This window comes from Schistocerca nitens, chromosome 9 (assembly GCF_023898315.1).
Source record: "Schistocerca nitens isolate TAMUIC-IGC-003100 chromosome 9, iqSchNite1.1, whole genome shotgun sequence".
NCBI lineage: Eukaryota > Metazoa > Arthropoda > Insecta > Orthoptera > Acrididae > Schistocerca > Schistocerca nitens.
The window spans coordinates 143,751,711-143,778,558 of record NC_064622.1 but is presented as its reverse complement, the minus strand read 5'-3'; the positions used below and the strand labels follow the sequence as shown (position 1 = coordinate 143,778,558).

General features: G+C 37.9%; 1 protein-coding gene across 2 annotated transcripts in view; it reads left to right on the top strand.

The window, feature by feature from the left end:
* The window catches only part of LOC126203248 (cytochrome P450 302a1, mitochondrial), a 218,288-nt gene that overhangs the window by 164,424 nt on the left and 27,016 nt on the right, over positions 1-26,848 (top strand). For both annotated transcript variants that reach the window (XM_049937503.1, XM_049937504.1), the window contains exons 5-7: positions 5,913-6,117; positions 13,603-13,771; positions 15,365-15,613. In XM_049937503.1, the coding sequence (XP_049793460.1) occupies positions 5,913-6,117; positions 13,603-13,771; positions 15,365-15,613 (623 nt within the window). The remainder of the gene's footprint in view (positions 1-5,912; positions 6,118-13,602; positions 13,772-15,364; positions 15,614-26,848) is intronic.

Here is a 26,848-nt window from a genome sequence, read left to right as displayed (position 1 = left end):
GAATATTCCCAAATGTAAATGAATGATCTTGCAACTTAGTGGGCATGTAGAACAGGCAAAATAAGCCAGTACCTATTTATTCATATGCGTGCAAATTCATTTTTAAGGGGTAAAATACACCCAAAAAGGTAAGTTAGCGTATTAGGTTTAGAGTGAATAGCTCTGAAACCATGAAATATAAAAAAATGTGCTTCATATGAAAGTTGAAATGGAACTAACATTCTTGAAAGCTGTATAACCAACTTTTGAAAAAAAAAAAAACTGAAAGTTTGCAAATTACCTCACTCCCATCAATGAATTTTACAAAATGGAAACTTTTTTTTTTACAACATACATTAAAGAAGCTTTCATGCCACATACATCCACATGCAATGAAGCTGGTTTTAGTAATACCATTTTTGCAAAATATGTTGTCCATAATGTGCTGTTGGAGTATGTGCAATGTATCTGATTAAAATATCTAAATATTCATTATTATTCTGATTATTTGTTGTACATATTTTTGTGGTATTGTGTAAATCATTATTTTATGGTTTCAAGTCTTTTTTGGTTGTTCCTTAGTTTACTATTTCACAAATGTGTATTCTGTTAACTGAAAATAGTAAGTAACTCATTATTATGATACAAAATTGTTACAATAATGATAATCTATAAAGAAATGCTTGAAACATAACATTTTTGTACCCCCCCCCCCCACACACACACCAAATGAACATTTCTTCCCATAATACACATGATGGACAAGTCCATAAAAAACAAAATTCAGCTGGTGGCAGCCAGTTCTCTGACTATGCTCATTTATACCAGGCATATTTTGGTAGACTGGAAAACCTTGGTGAAAAGAATTGACTATATACTAGTGACTCCAGCTTAATTGTATTGTTTCCTGAGTGGAGATTGACACCATGATCGTGCAGCAGAACTAGTTCTGAAAATCTCACAAAATTCTTCTGACATTGAAAGCTGTATACATTCAATGGCTGTACCTGCCCTGTTGAGCCTTTTGGGATAACCATGTGAACAAGTTCCTTGTCCTCAGGAACAGCACTCCAAACAATTCTTTCATGCTCACCACCCTAGGAATCTTACAATAATACAGATTTTCCTCTTGCACTGGGAAATAAAACATCCTTCAAATAACTTTTGATGTGGTCAGATGGTTTACCAGATTTTGATGCTTCACAAGAACATCTGGGGCTTCAAAGAGAGATTCTTTAATTCTCACTCCAAACTATATATTAGGTTCTTTTAAAACTATGAAAAGGGGGAAAAGCAGTTTACCAGCTGCAGAGATTGTAAGCTGAATAGTGTAACTGTGAGCAACTGATGACAATGACTGCACTATGGATTCAATTTTCTTTGCCTCTTTTGGAACAAAGCACATCTAATGTGCAACTCCAGATTCAATCTCCTCTAATCAGGGTTGTAAACACTTTCAGCCACCAAAATGCTGATATGCTCCTTAACTTGCACTAAAAATTTTAAAGTGACCTTGTTGAGATAATTTTATTGTTTATGTAGTGTCTAGTTACAAATGTTGCTATTTTTTGAGATACAATTCCATTCTCATTTTTAAAATTCAGTAGCCATTTGGGGACTGAATTGGAATTACATAACTTCACTCCCCTGCTCATTTGCAAGCTCCACTTTTGATGGTCAGTATCATTGGTAACCAGACAATGGTCCATAGCCTCCAGTACTTTTAGTGAAGTCTAGCAGTGTAGTACCATCATAATATCATGTTTTGAACCATCAAGAACAACATACGTTTCCCAGTGATACAGCTGTTTCACTGACATAGCTTTGTGATATTTGTGCTACGTGGATAAAAGCCACCTTTTCCTTTCTTTCTGTTTTTCCAAAATTCAACCATAGATTTCTTGTATTCAAAGTTTAATTCCCTTTCTGAAGGAAGGACATTGCCTGGGATGAAGAAGTCTTCTTGTGTTTCACAGTCAGATACACAATCATTATCGATCATTGCTATATCATGGAGCCCCAGTCCATCAAACCATAGGCCATTATCTTGTTCCATAATAGTTGAATGTCCCTCCATGCTGTCACAAATCAATGTTACAATGGTGTCTTTTAGTTGCACTTACTGCCAATTGATAGAGCTCCAGGAAATTTCATACTGCTCAAATGATCACTTAGCATTCAGGAAATACTAACTGGGTTTACATTTGGCACCTTCCCTATTTGCAAACAGATTTACTTCATACACAATACAAAGTCTCACACCAATTTGGCAACAAGTTTATTCAACACCACATGCTCAGTGAATACTGACAAGTACAGGCAGTGCAAAGAAGAATATGAAGAAATGTCCATGTTGATGGCCACGTTCAGAAATCTGTGTGATGTGCAGTAATCCAAAGAGTATTCTGTGTGAAAGAGAGAGATCCTAAGAAGCCTACCAGTGTCCAGTAATCATACAGTGATGTACAGTTCCATAGCAGTTGCAAGTGCCAGATGAGACTGCTGCAGAACTGTCAGCACTGGCTTATATAACAGGAGGCACCAATGGAATACACCAGCATGCACAGCTCTTAGCAGACTTGTAACATGGTCTACAATGCCATCAACCAATTAGTGGTGCAGCCTTGTTCCCCATGAGCTGCTAGTAGACTGGAGGCCACAAACTGCAGCACTCTGAGCTGCAGCTAGTGAGATGTGGTGCCGGAGAGAGCTGGCTCCTAGAGGTGTAACAGGGTGTGTTCATGTCATAATCCTTTTATAATTTTCAAATAATAGTCCTGAAATCACCATAGTTGTATCATGAAGATCTTTCTGCAGTGACTGTTTTAGACAGACAGTGTGCCAAGCAATACGTACTCAAAAGCATTGTCCAAATAGACGAACATTTGCTGACAATGTGTATGCTGTTTCATTGTTTGTGAGATGTTTTCTTTGAGAGCCTACAAAGATGCACCATGGAAAGAACTTTACTTACACAATTAAGCCATCAGTCTCTTCAGCTGGAAAATTGCTTACCCTTCTTTTCATAGTTTTAAAAGAAACTAGTGGTGAGTTTGGACCGAGAATTCGAGGATCTCTTTACGAAGCCCACAAATATTGTGACGGCATCAATATGTGGCAAGCTAATGTTTGGACAGATGTTGTCTTCCCCAGTGTGGGAGAAAATTTGTTCATCTTGTGTACATGGTGTAAAAAATGTTATATTGTGTTTCTTTACTGATTATCATTACTGTAATGATTGTATGTCACAGTAATAGGTTTCTTATTATTTACGATTAACAAAATACATGTATGTGAAACTGTAAACTAAAAATGAAAAAAGAAATTACAATGTAATATAATAGTTTAAAAGATAAACCAAAATAATAATACAAGTAATTAGAATAATAATGAACATCCAGGTAGTTTAATTAGATATGTGGCACATACTCTGTCAGCAAATTGTGTGCGACTTATTTTCCAAAAATGGTGTTATGGAAACCAGCTTTATTACACATGGATGTATGAGGTATGAAACTATCTATATGTTGTAACAAAAGTTACCAGTTTGCAAAATTCATTAATGACAGTGGCGTAATTTCCAAATTTTCAATTTTTTCAACAGTTGATTATACAGTTTTAAAGAGTGTTTGTTACATTTCAACTTTTATTTGAAATAAATTTTTTATGTTTGATGGTTATGAAGCTGTACCCTCTAAATCTGATATACCTGTGAGGCATGTTTTACCTTTTAAAAATGAAATATGTATAGCATTATCTTGCCCCCTCTACACACCCACCAAGTTTCATCAAGATTGTTCATACATAGGATTGTTCTCTTGTAAGCTGCTTTCACTGAGTAAGACACTCAAAAGAAGTCTGGAATATGAAACTGGATATTGTTGCACAGTCTGATGTTCAGAAACTACTTGCTGCAATCTCTCCTTACCTCTGATGACCATATAGTGATGTTAACTTTTTTTGCCACTATTATTTGGACTAGCTACCTACAGGTTTAGTGCTACAGTGGAAAAACTGCTGATCTTTTTGTTTTCAAGCATGTTTGGTAAGAGGTATAATTTCAAATGTGCTCAGCAGAGGGGACAGGTTATCCGGTCAATCTGCACGAATTACTACTACAAAACTGTAAAAAATGAATCTGTGAATTATTGGAAAAAGCAGTTTGAGGATTTAGGAGGGAAAAATTTTCATGACAACAGTTTAATGAGTTATGTTTAAGTTGGTTTCATATGTATATACACTGAAGTGCCAAAGAAACTGGTACAGACATGTGTATTCAAATACAGAGATATGTAAACAGGCAATATATGGTGCTGCAATCAGCAATGACTATATAATACAACAAGTGTCTGGTGCAGTTGTTAGATTGGTTACTGCTGCTACAATGGCAGATTATCAAGATTGAAGTGAGTTTGAATGTGGTGTTACAGTTGGCACATGAGCAATGGACACAGCACCTCCAAGGTAATGATGAAGTGGGGATTTTCCTGTACAACCATTTCATGAGTGTGCCATGAATATCAGAAAACTGGTAAAACATCAAATCTCCAATGTTGCTGTAGACAGGAAAAGATCCTGCAAGAATGGGACCAATGATGGCTGAAGAGAATTGTTTAATGTGACAGAAGTGCAACCCTTCTGCAAATTGCTGCAGATTTCAATGCTGGGCCATCAACAAGTGTCAGCATGTGAACCATTCAATGAAGCATCATCAATATGGACTTTCGGAACTGAAGGCCCACTTGTGTACCATTGATGACTGCACAACACAAAGCTTTATGCCTTGCCTGGTCCTGTCAATACCAATATTGGACTGTTGATGACTGGAAACATGTTGCCTTGTTTCAAATTGAGTGGGTGGATGTGTACAGGTATGAAGACAACATCATGAATCCATGGACCCTGCATGCCAGCAGGGGACTGTTCAAGCTGGTGGAGGCTGAGTGATATGGGACTACGACTCTGACAGGTGACACATATATAAGCATCCTATCTGATCACCTGCGTCCATTCATGTCCATTGTGCATTTCAATGGACTTGGGCAATTCCAGCAGGACAATGGGATGGCCCACATGCCCAGAATTGCTACAGAGTGGCTCCATTAACACTCTTCTGAGTTTAAACACTTCAGCTGGCCATCAGACTCCCCAGACATGAACATTATTGAGCATATCTGGGATGCCTTGAAACATGCTGTTCAGTAGAGATCTACACCCCCTCGTACTCTTATGGATTTGTGGACAGCTCTGCAGGACTCATGGTGTCAGTTCCCTCCAGCATTATTTCTGGCATTAGTCAAGACCATGCCACATAGTGTAGTGGCACTTCTGCTTGCTCTTGGGGGCCCTACATGATATTAGGCAGATGTAACAGTTTCTTTGGCTATTCATTGTATGAGAAATAACATAGAACATATGCTACCATGTGAGATATGAAACAAATTTTGTCTTGTAATTCCTATACTTCTGATGCAGTTTCATTGGTGCATATTTAGTCGTTATTGAGACAGAGACAAAGAGAGGAGAGAGAGAGAGAGAGAGAGAGAGAGAGAGAGAGAGAGAGAGTTTACATTGGTCTCATTGTGCCATATTACTTGTATGTAAATTTCATTACATGTTTATACAGTGTTCCTTGAAAAATTAATCTAATTCCTGCATTACATTGTTGATCATGTATGTATAAACTTATAACTTGTAGTCTTTTTAGGGTTCACAAACATTTTATTTTATTTATTATTACGTTTCTGTTATAAATTCATGTACTGACACATTCCATGACACGGAGATTTGCTTCTCAGTTTGGCCCTACAGGACTAGATGTGTAAAATAGAATTAAAAAAGTACCTATAACACATTTAACTAACATATCACAGCAAATCTGAATGTCATGGTTGCATTTGTTCTAATGGTTAGTTGTTATATTTCATTCTCAGTGGTGGGGTTAGTGGCATTTGACGTTAATTTAGGCAGTCTTACTGAAGAAGGACTGAAAAATGAATCTCGATCATCAAAACTGATTAAAGCTGCAGAGACTACTAATAGCTGTGTTGTGGAACTAGACAATGGATTACAGCTGTGGAAATTCATGGAAACTCCACTGTACAAGAAGTTCAAGATAGCTTATCATTTTATGGAGAGGTCAGTGAAATATTGTTTTATATTGCATAACTTTCATATACTATCAATCATACCATTTTTGTGTATAATAGACTATCACTCCACTTAAAAGAAGCCACAACCAATAATTAAGGTAGTAAAATAGTAAAAACCTGCTAAGCTTGTTTTTCAATAAAGGTGTTCTTCTGGAATAGTCTTCTGTTGACTTCAGATAATTTCATCTTTATAGAAAAGCCCACATAGTATATTGACTGTAGTTACTAAACATTTGTTTGTATAACCTATTCATTCTAATTTCCATAAAAATACTTCCCTTTTTTCCAGTCTACTAATAATCTATAGAGAAAATGGAGTTCAACAATAATAAGCATCTGCTTTATGAATCACTGAAGTGCAAATCACATCTTGGAATATGATACATAAGGAATCAGTTGTGAGTTTTCTGCCCAGTCTCTTCCTCCCTGATAACAGTGAGTCAGTCTGTGCCCATGAAAGGACTGTGGTCAGCTGTGGAAAAAAGCAGGAGCAGGTGAAGCTCATTTCTGATAGTACTGCCACCCCACAGCACCACAGGACTCACCACCATGCTCTCTCCTGGGAAAGCCAGGTGCATAATGAACTTACACAGCAGAACACTTCCTCTTCCCCAAACTCAAAGTTCAACACTTAATAATACTCCCTCCGAGTGATAAGAACTCTTGAACTTTTTAATAAACAAGAAATAGTGAAATTTTGAGGCATAAAATGAATAGTCCAGTTCTGCTATCTCTTCAATATTAGTTCTCACATAAGTGCAGCATTATTACATCTTTTTTCAGACATTTGCAACTAGGAATTTAAAGTTGAATTAAATAGGATAATGCAATCTTATTACTGAAGGTGAAGTTGTAACTGATAACTATCAAGTCATCCTATTCATTAAAGAGAATAATGAGTAGGTTCTCCATAATATGACAAACTGTGTCTACTATTGAAAGTAACTGCTAAATTAGGCACATAGTTCTATTTTCTGCATTTAAAATCAGAGTGGAAACTCTTTGTTTCACTTATGTAGCCATATAGTTAAAACATTGAAAGTTGTATATGGTGAATGATTTTAACTTTAATTACATATGTCTATTTTAGACACAGTGTCTTAGCTTAATAAGTAAGTTTTGCTTCCTCAATAGTCCTTCTTCATAGCTTACTGCACTATATGTGTAAACACATTTGCAAACTGTTATGTGAAAACTACCAAGTGATTTTCACAATAAAGTGTCTTATAGTTGTTGTGAAAATCACAATTTTTCAAAAAACATGATTTTTATTATTATGAGAAGGAAAGTTGCCACCCACCATATAGCGGATAGGCACAACAAAAAGACTTTCACAATTAAAGCTTTTGGCTATTGGCCCTTGTCAACAATAGACACACACGTGCACGCGCGCGCGCACACACACACACACACACACACACACACACACACACACACACACACACAAAACTCACACACATGACAGTCATGTGTGTGAGTTGCGTATGTGTCTCTATTGTTGACGAACGTCAATGGCCAAAAGCTTTTTGTTGTTCCTATCTGCAACTCAGCGTCTCTGCTATATGATGAGAGGCAACTTTCCTTCTTATAATATTGTTACATTCCATCATGGATTTTCCATTGTTTGAATTTTATTACTGAATCTCAAATCATGTTCTGGATCTCACAAACTCAGTTATGGCAGAACTAAAGAAACATTTGTTTGATTGCATAGACCATAAAATTCTGCTATGGTAACTAAAATCTTGTGCTGTTAAAGGCATTCCTTTTGCATGGACAGAGTATTAGCATAAGAATAATAAGTTCACTTACAGCCACCAGAAGTAGAGATCAATAGGCATAAATTGAATGAGTTTCCACAAGTGAAGTTCCAAGGCAGAGATACATCATAAACTCAAATGATTACAGCATTGGATCAATTAACTGAAAAGTTCAGTTCAGCCTGCTTTGTGATTAGAAGTCTCACCAAATTGTCCTACAGGCAAGATTGCTAGCATAGCTTCACTCACTACTGTTCTGCTGAAATGGACCTAAGCCTAAAAATTATTTATTCTACAGAAGCATACTATGAGAACATTGTGTAACATAGATAACCAAATTGCAGAATCCTCTTGAGGAAGCTGGGGACTCTTATAGTTACATCTGCATCCACATCTCCACACTCAAAACCAATGTGAAGTGTGTGACAAAGGGTACTTCCCATTGTAAAACTTGTTGAGGCTTCCTCCCATTCCATTCATGATATATGGAGTGTGAGATCAATGATTGCTGAAATATCTATGTTGTGCCAATACATATACTCCTGAGTAGTATTTGTTACGAACAACTAAAGTGCATTTAGGATTTACTCTACAATTCATAGCCACAATACTAGAAGAAAATGTAATTTCTGTGTGCTGTGCATCCCTACGTAGGGTTCCGAGAGGACTTTTATGTCCAGTTGTGCAAATGTATAGCAGGTTGTCAGCAGACATCAGGCAGGAAATTGAAAATTTATAGATATTCAAAAACAAATTAAAAGAATATCTCATTAACTACCCCTTTTACAATTTGTCAGAATATTTGGAATTAAGATTAAAAATTTGATGTAATCTACCACCACATAAACACCATGCAAGCCACCAGATGGTGAGTGGTGGAGGGTACTTTTGGTACCATTAACTGATCCCCCCTTCCTTGTTCCATTCCTGAATGGTGCATGGGGAAAATGATTGGGGTTAAGCCTCTGTTTTAGCTCCAATTTCTCGAATTTTAGCATTATGGTCAATTTGAAAGACATATGTGGGAGACAGTAGTATGCTGTCCGACTCTTCCTGGAATGTACCCTCTCAAAATTTCAATAATAAACCTCTCTGTGATGCACAGTGCCTCTGTTGCAGTGTCTGCCATGGGAGCTTATTGAGCATCTCTGTAATGCTCTTTTGCAGACTAAATGATCCCCTGCTGAAAGGAACCACTCTTTGTTGGATCTTCTCTAGCTCTTCTATCTGTGCTACCTGGTAAGGATGCCAGATAGATGTACAATACTGAAGAATTGGTCAAACAAGCGCCTTGTAAGCCATTTTTTAGTAGGTAAATTGGATTTTCTTAATATTCTTCCTGTAAATCACAGTCTGCCATCAGCTTTTCCTACTGTTTGTGGGCATTTCACTTGAGGTCACTCTGTATAGATACTTCTAGTTATTCTGTGGTAGTTACTGTTTCCAGCAATTTGTCATTAGTAGTGTAGTTGTACAGTAGCAGATTTCTTTTGTCATGTAGGTGCACTAGTTACATTTATTTACATTCAGTATCATCTACCAGTCCCTGCTCCATTTATCAAACCTCTGTAGGCCCTTCAGCAAACTATTCCTGTCTTCTGGCATTGCTACCTTCTTATAGCCAACTGCACCATCTGTGGACAGCCTTAAAGAGCTGCTGATGCATTATACTAAAACATTTATATTCATTATAAACAGTGAGGTCCTCTCTCACTTCCCTGAGGTACTCCCAGAATTACCTTTACATCTGTCAGTTTTGTTCCATTAAGAGTGATGGGTTGAGTTCTGTCTGCAAGAAAGTCTTGAATCCAGTCATGAATATGGTTCAATACTTGGTAAACTTATTTTTTTTTTCACTAAGTGGCACTGTGGGACAGTGTCGAATTCCTTTCTGAAGTCTAAAAAATGTATAAATATGAATGCTGAATATTTGCAGTGTTGTGGATATCATAGAGTGACAGAATGACTGAGTTCACAATACCTCTGTGTTTGTGGAATCCTTCTTGATTTTTATACAGGAGATTTTCATTTTGCAAAAACATCACAATACGTGAGGCCAAAACATGTTCCATATTAACATCAATGATATGGTCCTACAATTATGTGCATCTGTCCTACGACACTTCTTGAAAATGGGAATGATCTGAACTGTTTTCCAGTCAATTGGTACCCTTTGTTGCTCCAGAAACTTATGATAAACTGCTGCTAGAAGGGGAGCAAGTTCTCTTGCATAGTCTTTGTAGAATATTAAAGATATTTCATCTGGTCCTGATGCCTTTCCATTACTAACAGATTGCAGTTGCTTTTCTATTCCATGACTGATTATCTCAATATGTGCCATTTCAGAATTTATACAGTGGTGGAAAGGAGGGACTGTGTTATGGTCCTCCACACTGAAACAATTTCAGAAGACTGAATTCAGTATTTCTCTTTGTTATCTTCCATTTCAATTTGAGTATGAACACTGTGTGAATGAATAGATTTTGAACTGCTTACTGATCTTGTGTTAGATCAAAACATTGGGTTCTTTTCTTAGCTCAGTTGACAAAATTTTGCTTTCAAAAGTCATTGAATGCTTATCTCATTGCTCACCTTATGCTCATTTTCACTTTATTCAGCCTTTGTTTGTCAGCTAGGTTTTGACTTCTCTTCCATCCATGAGGAAGGTCTCTTTGTTTATTTAGCAGTTTTTTTAACAAAACCATTACATGACAGTGGATCTTTCTCATCCCTTAAGACCTTGCTCAGAACATACTTGTCTAAGGCATATTGAACAATGCTTTCAAAATCTTTCCATTTGTACTCCACACCAACGTCCTGAGTACCAAATATTTGATGTTGAGTACTCAAATATTCTGCAATTTATATCCCATAACTCTTGCTAACCAAAAACCTTTTCCTGCCTTTCTTAACATTCCTTGTAATGACCATAGTCATAGATGCTATCATAGCCTTGTGATCACTGATACTCTCCTTTGCATTAACTAGTTTGAGAAGTTCATATCTGTTTGTTGCTAAGAGGTCTAAGACTACCTTCATGAGTTGATTCTCTATCAGCTCAAAGTATTTTTGGACAAGACATTCAAAATAATGTCACACAGTCCCCGTCTCTGGCACCAGTTTTGATAGCATGACCATCCCAGTCTACAACAGAAAAGCTGAAGTCACCCCCATTACAACTGTGTGATCAGGAAACTTATTCACTAAATTCTGCACGTTCTCTCTGAAGTGCTCTACCACTTCTTATGCTGAGACAGGTGGCCTATAAAAGGATCTCATTACCATTTTTGACTCACCTTTGATGCTTAACTTCGCCCAGATTAATTCACATTCAGAATCCATTATAATCTCACTAGATGTTATTGAATCCTTTTCTCCACAGAATACATGACCACCATTGGTGACTAATCTACGAGTATGATAAAAATGTAGAATTTTGTTGCTATTCACAAATTTCCTTTGAGATCTTGATAATATTTCAAAGTATTGTAAATATTTCAACTTACATTAAATGTTCAGAAATGTAAAATTGTGAATTTTACAAAATGCAGAAAAATGATATCTTATGACTGTAATGTTGGTGATTCTCAGCAGGAATCAGTCAATTCATACAAATATCTGGATGTAACAGTCTGTGTAGATATGAATTAAATGATGATGTGCATTCAGCTGTCAATAAAACAGGTGCCAGGCTTCAGTTCATGATAGGATACTGGGAAGATGCAGTCTGTATACAAAGGAGATGGCTTAAACACTTGTGCATTCCATTATAAAATATTGCTTAAGTGTGTGAGATCCACACCAAATAGAACTAACAGGGATACTGAACATATTCAAAGAAGACTAGCACACATGATCACAGATTTGTTTGACTCAGCAAGTAGTGTCATGGAAATATCAGAAAAGCTGAATTGGCAGATGCTCAAAAATAGATGCAAACTGCACTGAGATATCTTACTTCTAAGGTTCTAAGAATCAGTATTAAGTGAGAAACCAAGAAACAGATGTTTTCCCCCTATAGGGCCTGTGAAGAGAATATTAGACTAATTATGGCAAGCACAGGGACTTTTAAGCAGTCACTCTTACTGTGTACCATACACAATTGGAGTGGGAAGAAATCTGAACATTGGGTACAATAGTAAGTACTCTCTCATATGCAATTTTGAACAGTTCATGAACTTTGTATGTAGATGTAGAAGATGTGACATATTGAGTGTTGAATTTGTTTCCACACTTTCTGAAGAATGACCTGAGTATCACTAACAATGTAGGAAAAGATAGACTGCTACTTACCACAAAGATAACATGCTAAGTTGCAACCATCATAATTAAAAGACGCACATAAGTTTTTGGCCACAGCCTTCATCTGGAAAAGAGAAACACACACCATTCATTCACACAAGCAAGCACACCTCGTGCACACATGACTGCCAACTCTGGCAGCTCTGGGCACAATGCATTGTATGTAATGAAATGGAACACTTACAGCAGTCCTATCAATGTTATTTATTATGTGGATACCAGTTCAGTGCTTCAGTACACCATCTTTAGGCCTTAACTGATGTTGACAATGTTAACTCCAATCATATACACAATTCCATCAGTGGCATCTATAAACTGGTTTTTGCTGACTAACTGTAACAATGATGTTGTGTCTCCAACCATCAACTACCACTGGTTAAGAGCTGAAGATGGTGTACTGAAACACTGAAACTGGTAGCCATATAACAAATAATATCATAATGATTACTGTAGGTGTTCCATTTTATTATGTAAGTGAATGGCCAAAGTCCCCCAAATCTCCAATCAGAAGGATGGACATACAAAAACAATGCATTGTGGTCCAAGCTGCTGGAGCTGGCAGTCTTGTATGTGTGAGGTGTGAATGGTGTGAGTTTCTCCTTTTTCAACAAAGGCTGTGGCAGAAAGCTTATGTGTAAGTGTCTATTAGTTGTACCTGTCTCCAACTTAGTGTGTTATCTTTAAGTAAATAGCAACCTATCTTTTCCTATATTCTTGATATTCCTACCTGGAGTTTCCATTGTTTGAGGGTCATTCAATATCTTCTAAATCAATGTTTCATAAAACCTTCTATAGCCCCATTGACCAAATATGTCATTGCACCAGTCTACAGTCATTCAACAGATCAGCCTGTCACTAAAATCTGCATTTGAGCTATAGTGTTACTCCCAGGATGTCTAATGGTCCATTTGAAAAATGTGCTTTAGAGTTCAGTGTTCTCTATTAGTTATTTATATAGGACCATGAAAATATTATATGAGTTTAGGGTGTCCCTAAAAAATTCAATTCACAATCATATCTCCAATAGTGGACATTGAAACTTTTATCTCCGTATCTTGAATGCCCAACTTGAATTTAGTGCAGAAAATGTGACAAATGTAATTAGCAGTATACTTGTTAACACATTGCTTCTACATGTATCCACTTTCAGCTCCATCATGTGACAAGTCACAGTGTTGCAGTGTTATTCGTGGGGGGGGGGGGGAGGGGGGAGGATGCTTGTCTAGAGACTTTTGACAACCTACACTGTGGCCACATCATTCTGGAAATCTGAAATTTGTGTGCAGTAGGTTCTTCAAAAGCTACTGTGAAAATGATGTAAATTTTACTTGTGATGTAGAGCTAAAAAAGTTGCACTAAAAAAAGGAAATGCTTCTTTTTAATTTTCTAAATATGGTGTTTTATTTCAGTGTTGCATTGGAGCTGGTCTCACAGAAAGCTACAGCTATGGAAAAAGGATGGAAGCGAAATGATGGACATCAGGCCTCTCTTCTAGAACAGTATCTCTTATCACGTGATTTAAGCCATAAGGATATTGTAGGGATGGCAGTTGACATGATTTTAGCTGGAATGGACACAGTAAGCACTGTTGGAAACAAAGAATTTGTGAGATTGTACAAAAATCTGTTGGAAGTATAAATCATACTTTGGCAATAAGATCAGAATAACATTAATCTGTTAATAATCAATGAGAATAATCAGTTTTTGAAAATATGATGTAATTGGATGGATAAAAAAATCTAACATCCAGGCAGCAGCAGGAGAACACACATATAAAGGAATTAAAGTTTGCAAGCTATCAGAGCCAGTGGCTCCTTCTTCTGGCAGAATGGTTGAAGGGATGTAACAGGGGTTAAGGAAGAGTGTTGATGAGGTTAAGAAAAGTGATAGCATTCAGAAAAGTTGCCCAGAACCCCAGAGTTGCTTTTCCTTAAGTCCTCTTCCATCCCCTTCAACCCTTCTGCCAGAAGAAAGAGCCGTTGGCTCCAAAAATTAGCAACTGTTAATGCCTTTATCTTTGTGCTCTCCTGCCAAGGCTTGGTGAGTAGCTCATCATATTAATTAGATAGTCAATGATCATGTTCGATGCCCCACTGTATTCACAAAATAATTTGCCACGTTACTGGAAGTGGAGCAATTGGTGTAAGTTTGACTTATTGCCAACCAAAGTTAGGAAACAATACAGTGTGCTGTAAGCATTGCAACTGCAATATTGGGTCCAGTGTGCTGCCTGCCCTGTGAGGAGGACATGGGGCTATCACCCCTGCCTCCTCTCTGCCCCCCTTCCCCCCTCCTACCCACACCATTACTGCAGCAGCCCATGTGCTAGCCATGCTTATGCTTCCAGAATCCATTATCAAAGTGCAAAGTTGTTTGTTTGCTTAGTACATAGATGTACTTGTTGCTTTCAAGACTGTTTCTGCTAATTTTTATAGTATTTTATCTTTTGTCGATTGATAATTCCACATTGTATTGTACATTGTGGACTGTTTTTCTTCCATTACTGCATGACATCCACCTTCACCCCCCCCCCCCCCCCCCGCCCCAACTGCCCTGACACCCCCCTCTCTTTACTTTTCTTGAAGATGTCAGGGTGGTGCATTTCAAATAACCTCTTTGCTCCTATCCCCCCCCCCCCCCTTCCTCCAGCTTCCCACCCCCTTCCCATCATGAAAATTTTATATTACTTAGTAAAAGACTATTTTAGAGATTTCAGTAATTATTTTAGTGTTTATTTTTTTGTATACTGAAGGCTAGAGAACAAACTAAAAACATATCAAGAAGAAATTGACTCATGCTATTAAACTCCATGGGCATGTAGGAAAACTGCATCTTTATTTTAGAGTAACACTGATAATAACATATTGCTTACAAATCCGATATAATGACAAGAAATGTAGGCAGAAAAATGTCTGTGAAACTAATAACATATGATCATTTAATCAGTGGCACATGACACAATTAGCTGTGGCCTGTTATTTTTAGAAATAAGTGACTGCCTCTGTTAATGGACAGGATTGTGATAATCATTATAATTGTCGTGAACATGTTACCAACAGCATAAATTTACAATAAGCGAAGACATATGTATTTCTATGAGAAAAATTAACTATGTAAATTCTGTTAAGGAATGATGAGAATTTCTTAATACAATATTTCTTTTTCTTACAGACATCTTATTCATCATCATTTGCCCTGTACCATCTAGCTATGAACCCAGAAAGCCAGAAGCTCATGCATCAAGAGGCACTGAAACTTCTTCCAGAAAAGAGTACTCCTGTGACATCGAAAGTGCTTAATCAGGCATCCTATACAAAGGCTGCCTTAAAGGAGACATTTCGACTCAATCCAATTTCTGTGGGAATTGGGAGGATACTGGCACATGATGCTGTTCTTTCTGGATTCCATGTACCAGCAGGGGTATGTTTGTTAATTATGGCTCTCATTCAATCTTGTAATTACATTTATACATGAGGTTTGTGTTTGCAGCTGAACAAAGAAAGTGCCCTATTTTAACCAGTAATACACAACTGGAATAAATATAAGTAACAGAATTAAATTATGTATTTCACATTCTGTTTGGGTGAAGCAGCTTTTGGTAAATATTACTCTCAGCTTTTGAAGAGTGTGTTAGTTTTAATTACTACTTGTCGCATTCTCAGTCCCATCAGTGCTATGCCTAATCCATTTCTGGGCTAGAGGCAACATGCTACTCTGCATTTATGTAATACTGACAGGCATAATTCACTTTTACTAGTTCATGTGTGACTTCTCTACCATTATGTACTTTCCTGTACAGCCAATTGTACTTGAAAGTTGCTTGTCTTATATTGGTAGATAAATGCGATGTTGCAGTGTCTGTGTTATTCTGATTACGGTGCAAAGTTCCTTTGGACATGCATGCATATCCAGAAGAATAGATGCTGCAGTGACCACAGCCATTACGAAACACATCAAATGAATCTGCAGTTGCAAATAAGGACTATCATCAGCCGTAGAATGGGATGACGACAATGAAAATTTGTGCTTGAACGGGACTCAAACCTGGATTTTCCACTTATCACAACCAGTCACCTTACCATTTGGCTAACCATGCACGGCTCACAGCCAGACTTGCAATATCTTTGAAATGTTATTTATGAAATTATAACTACAGTTCACAAAATTAGTGTACATAAGTTATTTAGATATGAAGTTATTTACAGTAAAAAAAATATATTAGCATCCATTTGTGTGTTGCCCATCATTTTTGCGATGTTACATTCGCATGAACCATGGACCTTGCCGTTGGTGGGGAGGCTTGCGTACTTCAGCGATACAGATAGCTGTACCATAGATGCAACCACAACGGAGGGCTATCTTTTGAGAGGCCAGACAAATGCGTGGTTCCTGAAGAGGGGCAGCAGCCTTTTCAGTAGTTGCAGGGACAACATTCCGGACGATTGACTGATCTGGCCTTGTAACACTAACCAAAACAGCCTTGCTGTGCTGGTACTGTGAACGGCTGAAAGCAAGGGGAAACTACAGCTCTAATTTTTCCCGAGGGCATGCAGCTTTACTGTATGGTTAAATGATGATGGCGTCCTCTTGGGTAAAATATTCCGGAGGTAAAATAGTCCCCCATTCGGATCTCCAGGCAGGGACTACTCAGGAGGACGTCGTTATCAGGAGGGGTAATGCAGGAGTAGGTTTAATAATGAATAAAAAAAATAGGAGTGCAGGTAAGCTACTACAAACAGCATAGTGAACGCATTATTGTGGCCAAGGTAGACATGAAGCCCACACCTACTGCAGTAGTACAAGTTTATATGCCAACTAGCTCTGCAGATGACGAAGGAATTGAAGAAATGTATGATGAAATAAAAGAAATTATTCAGACAGTGAAGGGAGATGAAAATTTAATAGTCATGGCTGACTGGAATTCGGTAGTAGGAAAAGGGAGAGAAGGAAACGTAGTAGGTGAATATGGAATGGGGTTAAGGAATGAAAGAGGAAGCCGCCTGGTAGAATTTCGCACAGAGCACAACTTAATCATAGCTAACACTTGTTTCAAGAATCATAAAGGAAGGTTGGTGAAATCTTCTCGGGTGATCAGCCGAGTAAAGGCGTCGTCTTCTCGCAACGTTTCGAAGGGTTTCGTACCCATCGCTTGAAGATGATGGGTACGAAACCCTTCGAAACGTTGCGAGAAGACGACGCCTTTACTCGGCTGATCACCCGAGAAGATTTCACGAATGGAATACGCCGAGAAAGTCTCAAATCACATATAAAGGAAGGTTGTGTACATGGAAGAAACCTGGAGATACTGACAGGTTTCAGATAGATTATATAAAGGTAAGGCAGAGATTTAGGAACCAGGTTTTAAATTGTAAGACATTTCCAGGGGCAGATATGGACTCTGACCACACTCTATTGGTTATGAACTGTAGATTAAAACTGAAGAAACTACAAAAAGGTGGTAATTTAAGGAGATGGGATCTGGATAAACTGACTAAACCAGACATTGTACAGAGTTTCAGGGAGAGCACAAGGGAACAATTGACAAGAATGGGAGAAAGAAATACAGTAGAAGATGAATTGGGTAGCTTTGAGGGATGAAGTAGTGAAGGCAGCAGAGGATCAAGTAGGTAAAAAGACAAGGGCTAGTAGATATCCTTGGGTAACAGAAGAAATATTGAATTTAATTGATGAAAGGAGAAAATATAAAAATGCAGTAAACGAAGCAGGCAAAAAGGAATACAAATGTCTCAAAAATGAGATCGACAGGAAGTGCAAAATGGCTAAGCAGGGATGGATGGAGGACAAATGTAAGGAGGCTTATCTCACTAGGAGTAAGATAGATACTGCCTACAGGAAAATTAAAGAGACCTTTGGAGAAAAGAGAACCACTTGTATGAATATCAAGAGCTCAGATGGAAACCCAGTTCTAAGCAAAGAAGGGAAAGAAGAAAGGTGGAAGGAGTATATAGAGGATCTATACAAGTGTGATGTACTTGAGGATAATATTATGGAAATGGAAGAGGATGTAAATCAAGATGAAATGGGAGATATGATACTGCGTGAAGAGTTTGACAGGGCACTGAAAGACCTGAGTCGAAACAAGGCCCCAGGAGTTGACAACATCCATTAGAACTACTGACAGCCTTGGGAGAGCCAGTCCTGACAAAACTCTACCGTCTGGTGAGCAAGATGTATGAGACAGGCGAAATTCCCTCAGACTTCAAGAAGAATCTAATAATTCCAGTCCCAAAGAAAGCAGGTGTTGACAGATGTGAAAATTACCGAACTATCAGTTTAATAAGTCACGGCTGCAAAATACTAACGCAAATTCTTTACAGACGAATGGAGAAACTAGTAGAAGCTGACCTCGGGGAAGATCAGTTTGGATTCTGTAGAAATATTGGAACACGTGAGGCAATACTGACCCTATGACTTATCTTAGAAGCTAGGTTAAGGAAAGGCAAACCTACGTTTCTAGCATTTGTAGACTTAGAGAAAGCTTTTGACAATGTTGACTGGAATAGTCTCTTTCAGATTCTGCAGGTGGCAGCGGTAAAATACAGGGAGCGAAAGGATACTTGCAATTTGTACAGAAACCAGATGGCAGTTATAAGAGTCGTGCGGCACGAAAGGGAAGTAGTGGTTGGGAAGGGAGTCAGACAGGGTTGTAGCCTGTCCCCGATGTTATTCAATCTGTATATTGAGCAAGCAGTGAAGCAAACAAAAGAAAAATTCGGAGTAGGTATTAAAATCCATGGAGAAGAAATAAAAACTTTGAGCCAGAATGAGATTTTCACTCTGCAGCGGAGTGTGCGCTGATATGAAACTTCCTGGCAGATGTGCCCGACCGAGACTTGAACACGGGACCTATGCCTTTCGCGGGCAAGTGCTCTACCAACTGAGCTACCGAAGCACGACTCACGCCCGGTACTCACAGCTTTACTTCTGCCAGTCCCTCGTCTCCTACCTTCCAAACTTTACAGAAGCTCTCCTGCGAACTTGGCAGAACTAGCACTCCTGAAAGAAAGGATATTGTGGAGACATGGCTTAGCCACAGCCTGGGGGATGTTTCCAGAATGAGATTTTCACTCTGCAGCGGAGTGTGCACTGATATGAAACTTCCTGGCAGATTAAAACTGTGTGCCAGACCGAGACTCGAACTCGGAGCCATTGCCTTTCGCGGGCAAGTGCTCTACCAACTGAGCTACCGAGTTCGAGTCTCGGTCGGGCACACAGTTTTAATCTGCCAGGAAGTTTCAAAAACTTTGAGGTTCACCGATGATATTATAATTCTGTCAGAGACAGCATAGGACTTCGAAGAGCAGTTGAACGTAATGGATAATGTCATGAAAGGAGGACATAAGACGAACATCAACAAAAGCAAAACGAGGATAATGGAATGTTGTCGAATGAAGTTGGGTGATGCTGAGGGAATTAGATTAGGAAATGACACAAAGTAGTAAAGGAGTTTTGCTATTTGGGGAGCAAAGTAACTGATGATGGTTGAAGTAGAGAGGATATAAAATGTAGACTGGCAATGGCAAGGAAAACGATTCTGAAGAAGAGTAATTTATTAATATTGAGTATTGATTTAAGTGTCAGGAAGTCGTTTCTGAAAGTATTTGCATGGAGTGTACCCATGTATGGAAGTGAAACATGTACGATAATTAGTTTAGACGAGAAAAGAATAGAAGCTTTCGAAATGTGGTGCTACAGAAGAATGCTGAAGATAAGGTGGGTAGATCACGTAACTAATGAGGAGGTATTGAATAGGATTGTGGAGAAGAGAAGTTTGTGGCACAACTTGACCAGAAGAAGGGATCGGTTGGTAGGTCATTTTCTTAGGCATCAAGGGATCACAAACTTAGTATTGGAGGGCAGCACGGAGGGTAAAAATTGTAGAGGGAGACCAAGAGATGAATACACTAAGCAGATTCAGAAGGATGTAGGTTGCAGTAGGCACTGGGAGATGAAGAAGCTTGCACAGGATAGAGTAGCATGGAGAGCTGCATCAAACCAGTCTCTGGACTCAAGACCACAACAACAACAACAACATTTGTACATAAAATTACATGAGTCTGTCCATGTAATGCTTCAGCATTCTCTGACCTCTACATTTTGTGATGAAACATGATCATCCAATACCATATGGCCTATTTGTTATTTGATCATCCTTCAACCATTTTCTGTAGATTCTCATGACAGTAGTATGCCAACAGGTGACCAGCTTCACCTTTTAGAGATTCTCGTTTCCAACCTCAGGGGCATAACAATGTGACCTTTGTCAAAACTGCATATATCAATGGATTTTTGCATTTGCAGCCTATATCTTTGCTATAATGCCTGCCCGTTCATCTCTCTTCTGCTTACATTCTTTCCTTACTGTGTCATATGTCCGTAACACCACCACAAGGCATTCGAGCTCATGGTGGGTAGTGGTCATAATGTTTTGGTTCATCAGTGTAGGTAGTTGCAATTTAACAAGAACGTCATAAATGAATGCAGCTATGTCTGCTCCACATACGTAATGAGTTTTATAGAACTCCAAAAAAACTTTAGCGATGATCTAAATTGTCATCACACCTTATTTTTTTTTAAAAAAAGAAAAAAAACAAAAAACAAACACACACTTGTTCATCACCTGAAATATCCCTTGTGCCATGACAAACCACTGTATAATTAAAGGATTCACTGAGACAGCTATTTAAGTTTACTGTTCAAAATTTATTTACCAAGGATTTCAATTAATTCATTTTGTATCATTGGATAGGTGCAACTTTGTCCTCTTTGAAGCCTCAGTTTTAAAGATAGCTTTCATTTACTGTGAAATTCAACAGTTCCATTTAGTTTCCTTCAAAGTTTTTCTATCCTATAACAGCCAATACTTATCTGATAAGATATTTAAGGCTATTAATAATGATCATCAGCAATTCTAAAGCCATTTCTTGTTGCTGAATTTCAGTTGAGATAGTTCCATTTAGTAGGTAGGTGCTTTACGTGAATATGACTCAATAAGTTTGTGAATGAGCAGCTTTCTTCTCATGTGCTCTGAATTTTTCAGTAGTCTTTCTCCAGTTCTGAAATCCTTTTCCAGTAAATGCTGTATCAGCTTTAGTTGCAAGAGTTGTATGTGGACATGTTGTTGTTGCTGTGGCCTTCAGTCCAAAGACTGGTTTGATGCAGCTCTCCATGCTACTCTGTCCTGGGCAAGCCTCTTCATCTCTGAGTAATTACTGCAGCCTACATCCTTCTAAACATTATTGCTGTATTCATCTCTTGGTCTCCCTCTACAATTTTTACCCCCCTCCCCACACTTCCCTCCAGTACTAAATTTGTGATTCCTTGATGCCTCGGAATGTGTCCCGATCCCTCCTGTTAACCAGGTTGTGGCACAAATTTATCTTCTCCCCAGTTCTCTTCAGTACCTCATAATTAGTTATGTGATCTACCCATCTAATCTTCAGCATTATTCTGTAGCACCACTTTTCAAAAGCTTCTGTTCTCTTCTAAACTGTTTATCATCCATGTTCCACTTCGATATATGGCTACATTCCATACAGATACTTTCAAAAAGGACTTCCTGACACTTAAATCTATACTCGATGTTAACAAATTTCTCTTCTTCAGAAACGCTTTTCTTGCCATTGCCAGTCTACATTTTATATCCCTTTACTTCAACCAGCATCAGTTGTTTTACTTCCCAAATAGCAAACTGATCTACTACTTTAACTGTCTCATTTTCTAATCCAATTCTCTCAACGTCACGTGATTTATTTCAGCTATGATCCTCATTTTGCTTTTGTTGGTGTTCATCTGAATCCTCCTTTCAAGACACTATCCATTCTGTTCAACTGCTCTTCCAAGTCCTTTGCTGTCTCTGACAAATTATAATGTCATTGGCAAACCTCAAAGCTTTTATTTCTTCTGCTTGGACTTTAATTTCTACTCCAATTTTTGTTTTGTTTCCTTTACTGCTTGCTCAGTACACAGATTAAATAACAAGGCAACACACACACACACACACACACACACACACACACACACACGCACACACGCACACACACACATGAACACAGTTTCTGGCAGCAGAAGCCAGACTGCAAGCAGCAGTGCATGATGGGAGGGGCAAACTTTAGTAAACTGTGCTACAGTTGACTGTGTACTTCTTGCGGGTAAGGAGGAGGCTGGTGTGGGGAGGGGAAGGGATAGCACGGCAGGGGTGTGGAGCTGTGGGAGTGTGCAGAGACAGGCAGAGAGGGTAAGGCAGTAAGGTTGGGGGAGAGGGAGGGGGGGAATAGTACAAAAGGAGAGAAGTAAAAAGATTGTATGCTTTGGTGGAATAGAGGGCTGTGTAGTGCTGAAACGGGAACAGGGAAGAAACTAAATAGGTAAAGACAATGATTAATGAAGTTTGAGACCAGGAGGGTTATGGGAACATAGGATATATCATGGGGAGAGTTCTCACCCTCACGATTCAAAAAAGTTGGTGTTGGTGGGAAGGATCCAGATGGCACAGGTTGTGAAGCAGTCATTGAAATGAAGAACGTCGTGTTGGATGCATGCTCAGCAAGAGAGTGGTCCAGCTGTTTCTTGGTCACCACCATGGATCATTGCTCCTTCCATCTGCACCAATACAGAAAAATTTCCTAACCCCTAGCCAGAACCCAGTCCCACATCTATGAGCGGTAAAAACCTAATCACAAAGTTCACAGTTCTTGAAGTATACCTTCAACAGGTCCAAGTGGCAGTTAGTAAGGAAATGCACTGCTATCATGTCCCTTGGAAGTGGTTCTCCTCCTTCACAGTACATGAAAAAATGAGACAAAATACCCTACTTTAGTACACTTTTACTTCTAACTTAAGTCTAAGGAGAAAAGCTTCACTAATGGCAAATGATAGTTATTACATCATAAATACATTACATTACTTAGTTCTCATGACATTACAATAATTAGTACTAAATTTGACTATAGCACGAAAGGTGGTGACTAGGAAAAATGTTAAATAAAGTGCAAATTACACTACCAAAACATTACTCAAAGTCATAACTGTCTGAGACTGATTAAACTTGAAAGATTTGTGTTTCTTTTCCAATTGCAAGCTAGCAAAAACTCAAGATGTGCAGTAGTATAGATTTACTAATTATTACATTATGAAAAATGAATAGAGTCACCATCACATAAATTGATTACCATTCAAATCAAAATTAAGGGGATGGAAGTTGTACCAAATCATTGCCCCACTTCTCTACTCCACTCTGAGCACTACACTCATTCAATCAGAAAATTAAATCCTCACAAAATCACTAAATGTTATCAAGTAGAGAATATTCACATCACTGTAGCACCACAGTTATCAGTTAATCAGCAAAATTACTTTTCTTCATCCCAGTATTACCAATTTAAGCTCTAATTCCTCAGAACAGAAACAGAAGTTTAAAGACAATGTATAGCTCCAATAATGCGGCATTATATGGCATCTACCTCACAAAAGTGTTGTTCTTTCTGTTAAGTTCTCATTCCTAGCTGCAGTGTCATGGATTGCACAATATGCACAGTACCCAATCTTGCCTAGTTCACAGTTAGATCATCAATACAGTTACCTTTTTCATTAATCATGCCTGTCAGCTCCATTATTTTACTTACGTCTCACACTTAGTTAACTAGTGGAGTGCATTCTCAAAAAATATCCATATTGCAGAGACAGGCTCCCTAACCATTAAGACCCTAACATTATTCATTATTTTATTATTCCATTATTGCTTCATTAACTAATAAATAAACACCTGCTCTGCTTATTCACTGCAAAATTGATTCTACTGAAAAACACTCCACAGTAACAGATCCTTCTACTAAGGCTAACTTAACTCTCATTAGTGATCAGACAAAATTATCACTTAGAAAAACTATTATTTCACTGTATTCCATCAATTGCTTAATATTCTAGTCTGAAGGGCAATACACTTATAAGTCATGCTTATTCTTTCCACACATTACTCCAGGCAACTAGGTTTAAAGTTGTAATTCCTTTATGTTAGAAAAGGCTGTACCATGACATACTTCTATAGGTAGATAGTTATCTCAATATACTGATGGCATTGAACACAAACACTTCTATTATACCACAATTAATATTACGATCTAGTATTCAAGATGGTTTCTTACTGCATATTGCCTCTGCTGCTGCACTAACCACTAGAGAAACTTTTTCTAAAATATTTCTATACTAGAGAATCCTACTGCACAAAATCACATGAAAGTCAAAGATAGAATGTTAAGATTCACTTATAAACTACAGGAAACATGAAAAACGAGACACACAATGAATCCAACACAGATTGTTGAACCACCTACTTGCCAATTGCACAAGGAATTAGTCCCAAATTTTACATCAATGCTGAGATTTTGAATCACCAATAAATTGCACTCCAACAGCTGTCCTACTAATTCCACAGTTAATAGTACCTCTTGTCTCACACTCTTTGATAGATTACCAGTAGCACCAATAATTTTTATTCCAGAAACATGCATCCCTATACTTTCTGTGTTCTTACTAGATTCAAAAAATGCCTGTGAAATGCCATTCAAGTCACTACCCCTGTTCAGTAAACACTTAACATGTATACCTTGTACACTTGTTATTACGTGGTGCCACACTTTCTTTTACTTACCATGTGATCTTCATACAACAAATCCTCATTAATCTTTTCTTTACTTAACGCATTGCCCTCATTATCAATTATAAATTCAAATACCCCATTCTTATCACTACTGGATTCGTCATTGCTATCATCATTACAACTACAGTCAGAATCAGACCCACTGTCATGTATGCTATGCTTTAGATCTTGTACCTCTTCCTCTTTTTGCTCTATTTCAGTTAATTTTGAATCTACATTTTTATTTACTTTTTCCAGTTTTTCCTCTACCACTACTGGACATTTGGTTTCTACCTCCATTTCAAAATCATTTTTAATCTGATCGATTTAGTTCTCAAGATTAACCTACTTTCAGCACATACTGTAATCACAAAGCTTCTTTCTCTCTTCCACACATTTACGACTCAATGTTAATTTCTCATTGGTATTATCACAATCTTTAACTACCACATCAAACTTTTTATTTAATTCTGAAAGATTAGTGCTAACTACCTTAATTTCCCTTTTAATTTCGTTCTTCAGTTCATCCTTTAAGCTAACCATGTCAGTTCTAATGCCATCAGTTTTCTTTCCCACCCTATTAATGTCTTCTTTCATGCTATTTTACACCCTACTAATGTCTTCTTTCATACTCACATTACTCAAACAACTCATCATAATAACAACACTTCCAGATTTCTGTCTACCATAAACTGTTGCCCTTGCTGACTTTTGCTGCTGGATTCCTCCTCCTTAACCTTAATGATCTCACCCACTTCAGTACTGTTTTCATCAATTTCGCTCACATCATCACACAGTGTAGATGAAGCTTTTATCATTTCATCTGCAATAGGACTTTTGTCCCCATCATTCAAAGTTACATTCATGTTTGATTTATAATCATCTACAGAACCAATCCCACTTAGGTCTTTCTGTTCATTAAACAACTTAACCTCTATAGCTTTGTTTTCAGTCACACTGTCTTGTTTGTTAAGATCACTCATTATGTATCACTTAATGCAAAACAGCTTTTGCAATGAATTACCTTGTTTTTAAATATTCGCCTGCTGCCGCTCTGCTGTGGTTATCATCTCAACTCATCGTCTGCTGCAAGTTGTAATTCTCCCGGTGAAGCGTCTTGTTTATCTCGGTCAGCTGTGTCCACCTGTGTGCAGATTGGCTGTTCCTGTACTCAATGGCTGCTTCCATAGAACCCACTTGCTGATTGACTGCTGCACCATCTTTGTTATGAAACACCTTCCATTTAAAACTGTACTGTAGTCAAATTTCGTGAGTTCTAGTTCACTGTGCCCACATACAATAGACCTCATGTCAAGGCACCACATGAGATGACGCTCACCTGATTTCTTTATTTCTTCATTTGTTGTCCTCGGTGTTCCCGTACTGGCTGAAAAATGGGTTGTGGAAGTGCAACTACTGTCTACTGTAAATGATGTAGCCAACAGATGCACAGTTGCGTTTCTCAGTCTTTTACTTTTGCTGTTCACAACCCCCCAGTACTACACAGTTATATCGCCAGTGCATTATTGTTAACTTTTGTTAAGCCTCATTAATAGGTTGCAGGTTGACATCCACATATTGCTACAATAGTTTACTATTGAACATCTACAAACAGTAAAAACCTAACCACAAAGATCACAGTTCTTTAAGAATAGAAAGTTACGTATGGAGCAAACTCTGTCATTGTCTTAATATATGGCCTAATTGTGTAACACTTATTTCACAGTTAAGATGAAGCATTGTTGTTGTTCTACGCAATACAGCTTTCTCATTTGAAACTCGGCCATGGACTGACTGTGTTGTGACCAAAAATTGAGCCCTTATATATCCTCACAATAATAGGTATCAAAAATACACATTGTTTGAAGTTAAATTTACAGAAATTACAATTAAAACTTAACTCATTAAAGTAACTGAGTACATCAAAAAATTCGTTCCTTTTAACAATTTCTTCTACTACCAGGTTTAGGCTGAATTATTTGTTTAAATGATGAAAT